Source organism: Scyliorhinus canicula, chromosome 9 (genome assembly GCF_902713615.1).
Source record: "Scyliorhinus canicula chromosome 9, sScyCan1.1, whole genome shotgun sequence".
Taxonomy (NCBI): Eukaryota; Metazoa; Chordata; class Chondrichthyes; order Carcharhiniformes; family Scyliorhinidae; genus Scyliorhinus; species Scyliorhinus canicula.
The window spans coordinates 159,587,472-159,600,135 of NC_052154.1; the positions used below are offsets into that span (position 1 = coordinate 159,587,472).

General features: G+C 45.5%; 1 protein-coding gene across 1 annotated transcript in view; it reads left to right on the plus strand.

Annotated features, from left to right (window-relative positions):
- Positions 1–6,144, plus strand: part of LOC119970952 (natural cytotoxicity triggering receptor 3 ligand 1-like) — a 24,462-nt gene extending 18,318 nt beyond the window's left edge. The window contains exons 3-5 of the mRNA XM_038806063.1: positions 1,722–1,772; positions 4,528–4,866; positions 5,792–6,144. Coding sequence (XP_038661991.1) covers positions 1,722–1,772; positions 4,528–4,866; positions 5,792–6,129 — 728 coding nt within the window. The 3' untranslated portion in view covers positions 6,130–6,144. The remainder of the gene's footprint in view (positions 1–1,721; positions 1,773–4,527; positions 4,867–5,791) is intronic.
- Positions 6,145–12,664: the final 6,520 nt, after the last annotated feature.

The following is a 12,664-nucleotide window of genomic DNA, read 5'->3' on the forward strand; positions in this document are numbered from 1 at the left end:
ATGAGTAAGGTACTCTTTCAATCGTGAACTCGCTGTGCTAAGTTTTAATGTCGTTCAGTAGGTGGTAGTAATGACAGTGAAACTGTCAGCATTTCCCATAAATACTACTGTGAATTCTGGTGAAGGTGCACGTTTGAGGTCCTGTAGGACTGCAAATCACCGGAAAAATCATTGAACTAGCTTGTCGTATGAAGAACGGTTGAGGACTCTGAGTCTGTACTCGTTGGGAATTGAAAAGGATGAGGGGGGATCTTATTGAAACTTACAGGATACTGCGTGGCCTGGATAGAGTGGATGTGGAGAGAATGTTTCCACTTGTAGGAAAAACTAGAAGCAGAGGACACAATCTCAGATTAAAGGGGTGATCCTTTAAAACAGAGATGAAGAATTTCTTCAGCCAGAGGGTGGTGAATCTGTGGAACTCTTTGCCGCAGAAGGCTGTGGAGGCTAAATCACTGAGTGTCTTTAAAACAGAGATAGATAGATTTTTGATCAATAAGTGGATCAGGGGTTATCGGAGAAGGCAGGAGAATGGGGATGAGAAAAATATCAGCCATGATTGAATAGTGGAGCAGACTTGATGGGCCAAGTGGCCTAATTCTGCTCCTATGCCTTATGGCCTTAACAGCAAGTCGTATACTCTCAGCTTTGCTGTTAAAACCTTCTCCAATCAGCTGTAACTGGGCTTTTAATGGTGTCCCAAGTTCATAATTACTGTTAAAAAGCCTTGTTGGTCTTGAAACATTTGTTGAATACCAAATCTCCCCATTGAAATAATAAATTCCACATACTTTTAATAATATTTAAAAGTTGTATATGATATTTAATCTTTTACTTTAATCTTATGTGTATGGCCTAATCATTTATTTTGCCAACTGTAAATGTAAAAAGTAATAGCTAAAGGATTCAGTGGCTTTTACTGCCTGGGTTGCAATTATTGAGAGTACTTCAAAGTGATTGGCTGCTTACCCTTCTTGATGACATCACTGTTTTTGGATGCCTGACGATCCCCTTGACATGATACCAGATTTAAACTGTCGCCAGAAAAGGGACATCTGCACTCCAAAGACTACTGGATCTTTGCATTCAGCTTCTTGTAGTCAAAGGCACCCTTGTTTTATCACTAACCATAAATTATAATGGACAAATTTGACACTTCACTAATGCCATTTGTTTAGCGACATTGAGGCTATTCAACAACGCTTGTAAATTTAGCATGCCGTTAAAAACCAGCTATGCCTTATTTAACATCAGTGTTTTAGTCATGAGACAGAGAGCAAAATGGCAGGCCTTCAGCAGTTCAGTCATTTCAGTCTGTTGGGGCTTCATCAGCAATAAGTGGGAAGGTGTAGGATCATTGACAACAACTTTGGAATTTTTGCGGTTGATTTCGCATGTGTCGACTCCAGAAGTTGCTGTCAATTTGGTGAATGTTGACAGTTTTGGCATCATCACTGCTGCAAAACCCAGACCAAACTTACTAATATTTATAAAATTAAATGCAATAGAGTCTCTGCTTTGGCCACAATCAAAAAATGACACCGAAAATACAGCTGGAGTTGCACTGGTCAAGTTAGGTTTCACGTTTCTGCTAAAATTAATTTTCATAATCACAAACCTAATCCTTCATGAACCAGCATAAATGGGCAAATGAATAGATAATAATCGTTTTTTTTTTCCATTTTCCATTCAAATGCATTCGCTGATGAATTTATGAGTAGTAACCTGTCCCAGCTTTATTCACGCAACTTATAATGGTTTCATCACCAAAGGTAAGCAGCCCCGAAACAAGACAGGGTCAATCAGTACTCTCATAGTGACAAAATTCCATTGAAAAAAATTGAGATTGCCATACTTGAGCCCCAAACAAGAATCTTAAACAAAGCCATTACATAGGAATGAGGGGAAAGCTGGCTAAGTTTGATTGGGCAAGTAGGCCAAAATATATGACGGTAAATAAACAATTGAAAACATTTAAATAAATGTCCAAAAATATATATTCACTTGAAAAGAAAACACAGCAAGAAAAATCCATTCATGGTTGTCTAAGAAGGTTAAGGATAATATTAGATTAGAAGATTTATAATCTGGCAAAGAACAAGGTTTGGGAGGGTTTCAGAAAACGGCAGGAATAACTAATAAGGGAGTAATCAAGACAGGAATGAAAAGAGAAAATTGCAAGTATATAAAAAGGAAGAGAGTAGCTAAAGCAAAATTTAGTCCCTTAAAAAAATACAGGAAAAATTGTCACAATGAATGCAGAAATGATAAAGCATTGACAAATAGTTTATCTTCACATTCCATAAACAAAAGGTAACCTAGGGGCCGAAGGAGTGAGGAAATTAAGGTAATTAATGTCAGCAGAGAACAAATTACAAAAAAGGCATGAAGTCCTCAAGTCTGACAAATCCCCATGATTATCCAAAATTCTGCAGATTCTTCACTGCTACCAGCAGATTGTAAAGTAGAAAATGTAGCACCGCTATCCAACAAAGAAGGGAAAGAAAAAAAACAAGGATCGATGGGTTAATTAGTCTGACATAAGTAATTAGGACATCTGGAATCTATTATTAATGAACTATTGGTGGCACAGTGGTTAGCATTGCTGCCTCACGGCGCTGAGATCCCAGGTTCGATCCCAGCTCTGGGTCACTGTCCATGTGGAGTTTGCACATTCTCCCCGTGTTTCCGTGGGTTTCGCCCCCACAACCCAAAGATGTGCAGGTTAGGTGGATTGACCTCGCTAAATTGCCCCTTAGTTGGAAAAAATGAATTGGGTACACTAAATTTTTTTAAAAATTAATGAACAAAGTCACCATGGCCTTATGGAAGAGAAACTATATTAGACAAATTTAATGGAGTTTTTTGAAAATGTAACAAATAGGTTAGGTAAAGTAGATGTAGCGTACTTAGATTCCAAAAAGCATTCGATAAAGATGGCACACAAAATGTTAATAAGCAAGACAAGAACTCATGGAGTTTAGGGTAATATGTCAGCATGGATATCGAATTAGTTAACAGGCAGTAAGCAAAGAGTAAGATAAGTGGGGTATTTTCAAATTGGCAGGCAGTGGCAAGTGGAGTGCCACAAGGACCAGCACTGGAACCTCAGATATTTACAATCTGTATTTTATTTTATGAATTTAGAGTACCCAATTCATTTTTTCCAATTCAGGGGCAATTTAGAGTGTCCAATCCACCTACACTACACATCTTTGGGTTGTGGGGGCGAAACCCACGCATACACGGGGAGAATGTGCAAACTCCACACGGACAGTGACCCAGAGCCAGGATCGAACCTGGGACCTCGGCGCCATGAGGCTGCAGGGCTAACCCACTGCGCCACCGTGCTGCCCTCTTTTACAATCTGTATTAATCACTTAGACAGAGTCAGAGAGTAATATATTTAGGTTTGCAGAAGATCAAAGATATGTGGGAATACAAGCTGTGAGGTGCACAAAAAGAGGCTCAAAAGAGATGTAGAGACATTTAGTGAGTGGACAATAAGATCGCAAATGGAATATAATATGGGGAAATGCGAGGTTAGTCACTTTGGTTATGAAATGGAAAAGCAGAATGTTTTTTAAAAGGTGTGAAACTTGTAAATGTTGATGTTCGGAGGGACCTGGGTGTACTCGTACAAGAATACTGAAAGCTAGCATGCAGGTACAGCAAGCAATTAGGAAGGCAAATGGTATGTTGACCTTTATTGAAAGGGGATGCAATAGATCACTTCTCAATCTTCAAAACTCCTAATTACATAACCCCAATTTACTGAGCCTCATCACAGGAAAACCCTCGCATCCCAGGGAAAGATCCAATGAATCTTTGCCCACTGCCTCCAATGTAAATATATATTTCCATATTACTTTGTGACAGAGATTGATGACCTATATGGTGGGTGGATTGCCTAGTCAATTCATAAGGTCTGTCTTAGTTTTATCTGTCATTTAGTGTTATTTATAGTTTGGAATTGACCAAAATTGTCCTGTTAGCAACATAAAAAATAGAAAATAAGAGCAGGATTAGATCATTCAGTCCATCAAACCTGCTCTGGCATTGAATTCTCTATCTCAAAGCCATACTCGCACTTTCTCCCAATATCCCTTGATGCCTTTAGAGTCTAGAAATCTATCTACTTCCTTCTTAAATATGTTCAGTGACTTGGCCTCCACAATCTTCTGTGATAGAGAATTCTACAAATTCACCACCCAAAGAATGAAGAAGTTTCTCCTGATCTCAATTCTGTGTTAATTCATGTCTAACTGATCTGGATTCTGGGCTCGAGAGTGTGGAAGGTCACCTAAGTTAGTATTTAGTGTTTGCTTTGCTTCACTCTGCACAGCAATGTTCTTCCTGTTTTAATTGTGGAATCCTGTGGCTTCAATCTTTTGACAAATAGCTCGGAATTTGGATTTTTTTCTTGAAAACAAGGTACTGGTCTCTACCAAGATCGTAATAATAACTTAATAATATGAGGGTACTATTATGTCAAATCCTGTTTTAAAATATTAAATTATTTTAAAGGATCTTTAGAATTGGAGATATTCCCCTCACCACTGGAAATTTCAGCAAATGAAGATGCACTTCTAATGTGCAAATATGATCAACCAGAGTCTGATCTCACAGACATAGCTGTTCGATGGGCATTTAGTTCGCAAACAAACCAGAGAGATATGTATATATTTGACGGAGGAAATCATGACCCAAAAAGAACTGGAGCAAAGATGTTTGATGATGATATACGGAAAGGAAATGCTTCACTTTACCTTCCAAATGTACAGTTTAATGAAGCAGGAACATACACCTGCATTGTTTTTGTTACTCCCCATAAAGAAGAGATTAGTTCAATTATGCAAGTATCAGGTAAGAAAGATTATCATTTTCTCTTGTACTATAAAATAATTGTCACACTCTTAGTATCAGGCATTTATTGCTAGGTGCAATAATATATGTTGGCAATCTATAAGAAATAATAATGTATTCCAAAATGAAACTTCTAGTTCCCCTGGTGACTCTGAACTCACCAGTTAGTAACACAATCACAAAGACTGCTGTCCATGCATGGGGGGAAAGCAGTAGTCAGATTACAAAGAGCAAGTGAAACTTGCAAAGGAAATCAAACAGAATAAAAAACACAATTAAAGAAGTGCTCAGGAGGACTTTGACTCTTGAAAACATGTAATGGTGATATTGTAAATAAAAGTAAGGAAATGGGGGAAATTTTGAATAATTTATTTGCAAACAGAGGCGCTACGGTGACACAGTGGTTAGCACTCCTGACTCACAGCTCCAGGATCCCAGGTTCAATTCCAGCCTCGGGTGACTGTCTGTGTGGAGTTTGCACTTTCCCCTGGTCTGCATGGGTCTCCTCCAGGTGCTCCGGTTTCCTCCCACTGTCCAAAGATGTGCAGGTTAGGTGGATTGGCCATGCTAAATTGCCCCTCAGTGTCCAAAAGATTAGGTGGTGTTACTGGGTTACGGGGGCAAGGTGGAGGCGTGGTATTAAGTCGGGTTCTCTTTCCAAGGGCCGGTATGGACTCGATGGGCTGAATGGCCTCCTTCTGCACTTTAAATTCTATGATTCTATGATTGACTCTTTGTAGTAGAGAAAGACAATAACGTGTCAGACTAGGAGACACAAAGAACTAATGAGCTGAATCAGTGTGGTAGCTTTTCCGATACAACAGCCAGGGTGGAATGTTCAAGTTTCTCAGCAAAAATCAACAAAATCTAGTTTAATATGTGATAATGTATTAACAACTAACATGTCCTGTTCTCTTTTATACAGTCCAACCAAAAGTCAGCGTATCCGCACTCAAAGTTACAACTGCAAATGGTACAGGGCACTTCTTGGCATGCCATGTGAAGGAATTTTATCCTGAAAAGGTCAATATTAGTTGGTTGATATTAACAGATGGAAAACTGGAATATGCTTCAAAAAATCAATTCACCGAGGATCTAGTTAGGAACAGTGATGGAACATTCAGCGTTTCCAGTAAAATAAGAATTGAACCAACACTGGATGATCGCACTAAGTATAGATGTGTGGTGAAACATAAAACCTTTCTTGGCAATTTTACACTGGACGCTGACCGAGTGGAAGGTAAGACCCGATTGAGAAGATGACAAGTTTTGCTTATAATATATTTATTTACAATAGTAAAGCTCCCATTACATTCGTAACATTCAAAGTGACAAATCATCTGCTTTTGCTGCAGGAATCTCAGGCCCCAGTTACACTGTTCCTGCGGGTGTTGTGAAATCAGCTGATTTGAAATTGGCTGAACCTGCCTCATCATATGTTCTTTCTTCTGTCTTGCACAATGTTCTTCTCCAACCTTGCAAGCAATGTGAATGGAATGGACATCCTTGATCTTCCCAACACAATAGAAGAGTACAATGAGATGTACTGCTCTTTTAATCCTTTCTAAGACTGAGGCTGATATTTTGTGTTTTATATTCAGAATACTTGAAATTAATTTATGGGGAGAGCACTTAACTGTAGTGTTGAGATAGAGGATCAGCCATGATCATATTGAATGGTGGAGCAGTTTCGAAGGGCTGAATGACCTACTCCTGTTCTTAATTTCTATGTTTCGATGGAAGTTATAGAAATGACTGAAATCAGGATATAAACATTGGGTGCAATTTTCCTGGTGGATCAAGTGAGAAAAGCTGTGTGAAACTTGCCAGCTTCACAGCTGTCTTTTCTCCTGATTAAATGGCGCACTGTACAATATCAGAACCCTTCCTAGCTGGAGGGGCGGTGTCTAAACACACCCGTAACACCGCCAATGTGAAAAAGGGCGTCCCAATCTCAAAGCTAAATTGAAATTGAAGCCTCCTCCCACTGAACATTGGGACCCTCCCCCATGGACGACCATACATTTCGGTGAACAAGGGGAATGTGCCCCAACCACACAAGGCAGGGGCTGTTTAGCACACTGGGCTAAATCGCTGGCTTTGAAAGCAGACCAAGGCAGGCCAGCAGCATGGTTCGATTCCTGTAACAGCCTCCCCGAACAGGCGCCGGAATGTGGTGACTTGGGGCTTTTCACAGTAACTTCATTGAAGCCTATTTGTGACAATAAGTGATTTTTCATTTCACATGCAGAAGGGGACCCCCCACAACCCCATGGATAAGGGGAGCACTCCACACTCAGAAAGGGGCACCCCCTCACAATTAAGGTGGGTAACACTCCCCCCACCCTGCATGTACCCTACAGGCCCTTTGCATCTCCCCCCACACCCGCAGTAGTTAGTTGCGCCTGCATGATGTCCTGCCGCTGGCGGGGGAGGGGGGAGTGGAGAGACGTCACAGATGGATATTATGGCATCAAGCCCATTAAATAAATTAAAATGTGTTTAAATTTATGGGGATTACATCACTGGCGGTCTAGCGGGGTGGAGGGGGTGGTGGTGTTTCCAGGGACGATCTCAAACAGATCTCACTAGCGCATATCCGATTCCTGGCCACACACAAGATTTAGCGGCCATTGCGGGATTTGCACCCACGACTAACACAGCCTCTAGATCAGAGCTGCTGTCTCACTTACCTTGTCGTATTTGTCAATTTCTGCCATTCTACATATTTTCCCCTTTATTTCAATCTTGATATTCTGATTTCTCTCACCCAGCTCTTTAGAGGATTAGTATCACCCTAACACAGATCCCTATTTTGTAAATAACAAGTTTCGGCACAGTTTACGTGCCACAGCACATCTGAACAAAAGGCAGATAAATAGAAAGTGCCAAAGACAGGCATGCAGCGACAACGCCTGAATTCTGAACTTCGTACTGGAGTTAATCATTGAACATTGTGTATGTTTGGAGTTTGAACAGCATTCTTGCTCCTCCTAACCCGATAGGAAAAGGTTAACAGTAAAAAGCACCATTTGTTTTTTTAAAAATATTTTATTCCAAAAATAAACAAACCAAAGCTAAAGCAAAATTATACAACATTATAAAGAATCAACACCCACTCCCCCACCCTGCTCTCCCTCTTCCGTCCTACCTTCCCCATTTTAAAACCCTTATCCCCACCCCCACCGCTTGCTGACTCCTCAATCCTCCTTAAAGAAGTCAATGAGTCAATGAATGGCTTCCACCTCCGGTTGAACCCATCAACCAAACCCCTCAAGGCGAACTTGACCTTCTCCAGCCTCAGGAATTCTGCCAGGTCACTCACCCACACCCTGCTTTTAGCGGCTATGAGTCCCACCATCCAAGTAAGATCCGTCTCCAGGCTATCAGGGAGGCAAAGGCCAAGGTATCAGCTTCTCTCACCTCCTGGACTCCCGGGTCATCCGATATCCCGAATATCACTCCATCCGGACTCGGGGACACATTCACCCTCAGCACCTCGGACATTACATCTGCAAACCCCTGCCAGAACCCCCTTAACTTCGGACATGCACAGAACATGTGGACGTGATTCTTGGGCCTCCCTACGCACCGCCCACGCTTGTCTTCTACCCCCTCAAAAAACCTGCTCATCTGCGCTACCATCAAATGTGCCCTATGGACCACTTTAAACTGAATGAGGCTTAGCCTTGCACACAACGAGGACGCATTCACCATCCGCAGGGCCTCCACCACCCTTACCAGCTCCTCCTCCCATTTACGCTTTATATTCCTCAACGGGGCCCCCTCCCACTCCATCAGCTCCTTGTAGGCCTCAGACACCTTCCACCCCCCCAACTCGTCTTTCGCCAACACTTTGTCCTGCAACCCCAGGAAAAGACGACACGTCTCTCCTCACGAAATCCCAAACCTGGAGGTACCTGAAACTATTCCTCCTGGGCAGCTTATACCCTTTCTCCAGGCCCTCCAATTCTGCAAAACTTCCCCCTACAACCAGCTCATCAAATTGCACCATCCCTGCTCACCGCCACCCCGAATCCTCGCATATAGCACCCCTCCCTGGTGCAAATCTATGATTATCACCGATCGGTGCCCACACCCAGCATCTCCCAGTCCCAAATGTTGCCTCCACTGCCCCCAAACCCTCAAGCATCACCACTGGACTCACGGAGTATCTGGCCGGCGAGAACGGGAAAGGAGCTGTTAACAATGCCCTTAGGCTCGTTTCCCCGCAGGAAGCCGCCTCCATCCGCCCCGCCCATGCCGACCCCTCGCCCACTACGCATTTCATAATCATGGCAATGTTCGCTGCCCAGTAATAGTTTATTATATTCGGCAACGGCATCCCCCCCGTTCCCCCGTACCCTCTCCTCGCCTCCGCTCCAAAACCAGCCTCTTGACCCACAGGATCTTCTCACCCCCCCCCCCCCCCCCCCCCCCCACCCCGAACCCCCCCAACACACACAAACCCAGAAATCAGCGCACTAACCATTTTAAAAAGTGACTTCGGCACAAAGATCGGGAGGTTCTGAAATACTAACAGGAAACTTAACAGCACAATCATCTTCACTGTCTGCAACCGTCCCACAAATCACAGTGTCAGCACATCCCACCTCCTGAAGTCCCCCTTCATCTGCTCCACCAGCCGAGTCAAATTTAACTTGTGCAGCTGCGTAAAGCCCCGTGTCACCTGAATGCCGAGGTATCTAAAGCTCACCTCCACTACCTTGAACTGAAACTCAACTAACCTACTCGCCTGCCCTCTGGTCACAATCGGGAACCACTCTCTCTTTCCCATGTTCAACTTGTACCCGGAGAACCGGCCAATGTCTTCCACAATTCCCATAATGCCTGTTATGCTCCCCAATGGGTCCGAAATATATAACAGGTCGTCCCTGTGCTCGACGCCCCTCACACACAATCCCCCCCCAATCCCTCAACGCTCTAAGTGCCATTGTCAGTGGCTCATTAGCCAAGGGAAAGAGCAATGGGGAGAGTGGGCGCCCCTGCTTCATCCCGTGATGCAGCTCTAAATATCCTGAACTCACCCGGTTCGTCTGCGAACTCGCGGCCGGTGCCTTGTTCAGCAACTGGACCCGGTCCACCAACCCCGAACCGACCCAGCACCCCCCACAAACCTTCCCACACCACCCGGTCGAAAGCCTTCTCCGCGTCTATCGTAGCTGCCACCTCCACCACCTGCCCGCCCGGAGGCACGACACACATGGCTCCGGATCCTTGTCCTTTTTCAGCATCAAAGAGATGGATGCCTGCGACAGTGTAGGGGGAGTAGGGCAGCGCGGTGGTTAGCACTGGAACTACGGCGCTGATGATTTGGGTTTGAATCCCGGCTCTGGGTCACTGTCCGTGTGGAGTTTGCACATTTTCCTCATCTCTGCGTGGGTTTCACCCCCACAACCCAAAGATGTGCTGGTTAGCTGGATTGGCCACACTAAAATTGCCCCTAATTGGAAAATAATAATTGGGTACTCTAAATTTATTTTTAAAAAGTGTAGGGGGGAGTTCCCCCCTCCCCCTAGCCTCGTTATATGCCCTCACCAGCACTGGCCCCAGGCCCCCAAAACCTCTTATACCACCGGAAACCAATCTGGAACCGTGGCCTTCCCTGCCTGCATCACCCCCATGATTTCCAACCCTTCCACCAGCCCGATTGGGGCCCTCAATCCCTGCACCAAATCCTCGTCCTGTGTGGGAAACTCCAGCCCATCCAGGAACAGCCGATTCCTTCCCCCCCTGACAGGGGTTCCCACTCATACAATGTCCTGTTAAAAGCCTCAAACTTTCACCCCCACGAGGTCTAACACCTTCCCATCTCGTCCTTTATCAATCTCCCTCGCCGGCTCCTGCTTCCTCAGCTGGTGGGCCAGCATCCTACTCGGCTTCTCACCATACTCATATATTGCCTCCCTTGCCCTCTGTAGCTGCCCCACTGCCTTCCCCGTGGACACTAATCCGAACTCCATCGGGAGCCTTTGCCGCCCCCCAGTCCCCCCGATCCACTCGCAAATCCACCCAGTGCAGCACGGGAAAAATATGAAAGTTCCTTCACTCTCAGCCTCCCAAACCCCGTAAGTCCAACCCCTCCCCCCTCCATGTACTGCATAAACCTCTTCAGCTCCTTCGCCACTGCCAACACCTTCCCCGACCTCAGGCTCGACCCGTCCAAACTTGGCTCTATGACCGTCTGGAAATTCCCACCCTATTGTCAACTGGTGCAAATCCAGGTTAGGAATCGTTCCCAGCACCTGCCTCATGAAATCTACATCATCCCAATTTGGCAACCCCTCCAGCTTCCCACTCACCATCACAAACCTCCCCGTGGATCTGCCACAATGCTCTCCTCCTCGAATGCCACCAGCTTATTCACCAGCATCGTCCCCTCCTCATCGTCGTGTCCAGTCCTGACTGGAACACCTGCCCCATCCATCCTTTCCTCAACATTGTCTGGTCCCCTATCTTTAAATGCGTCTCCTGCAAAAAAGTCACGTCCGCCTTCAGACTCCACAGGTTCTCGAACACTCATAACCGTTTGACCGGCCCATTCAGCCCCCTCCCGTTCCAGGTGACCAATCTGGTTGGGGGGGATCTCCCTGCTCCCCTATATGCGGATCAGCCATATCTCGTTTTGGGCCAGCCCCCAGCGCGTGTCACGCGACCCTCCCGGCCCACCCCCAGATGTCCACCATCATCGATCATTTTCCAACTGCGCCATATCAACCACACCCTTGTCAGCAATCCACCCACCCCGAAACAAAACATCAACCCCACCCATAACCTTTTGTTTTTTAGCTAGAGGGGGTACTGAAGAATTGTGAAGCAGGGCAGAGCTGGCAGCTCTTCCACTCACTCTACGGACACTTTTCCACATTCGGGCCTTCAACGAGGGTTCAACTCCTAAGCAACAAATCCAAAGAGCCTGATGCCTGTTTTAGGCAACCTCCTTGGATAACTTTTAAGAAGTTAGTTTCAGACTAAATTTGTCATGGCAACATGCAATTCAAATGGATATACAGGGCTGGATTCTCCGATCGCTGATGTCAAAATTGCGTTCGCCGATCGGCCGGAGAATCCACTTTTATGCCGGAATCGGCGGGGCGCTCTTTTTGCGATGCTCCACCCTGTCAAAAACAGCGGACTCGAATAGTACACTGCACACTGTCGGGATGGTCTCAGGACATCACCTGAGGCTTTCCCCAGATGCCCCGCCCCCGATGGGCTGATTCCCCGACAGCGTGCCTGGTGTGTTCTCACACCGTTCGGGGATCTCGCATGGCGGCTGTGGACTGAGTCCCACTGGCAGGGGGAGCTTCGGCGGGGACTGGTGGGGGGTGGTCCGGTGGTGGCGAGCCTGGTTACAGGCGGCAGTTTTTATAGGCCGGGTTTGCACGCGGCCGGCGCCATGTTGCATGGCGAGGCCACCTCAGGCCGCTGCCATGTGCATGCATGGCCATGGACCCGGCCATTCGGCGGCCGTATCCACAGGTAACGCTGAGGGCTTTACGCTGCGCGGCTGCTAGCCCCCCCATCGGGCGGAGGATCGGTGCGCGGGCGGGGCGTACTTTCTGGTTATAAGACCAGTCGGATCCTGCGGATATAGCTGCAGGATCGGAGAATCCAGCCCGTCATCTATACCAATTTCCCGCCCACATTTGACAATAAATAGATCTGATTAATAGAACGGGACAAATGCAGCTTCTAATGAATATATTCAAAAGATGCAATTATTTATTGGCAAGTTTTCAAAGATTTGTGTATGTTTTTTACTTTAACAGAATAA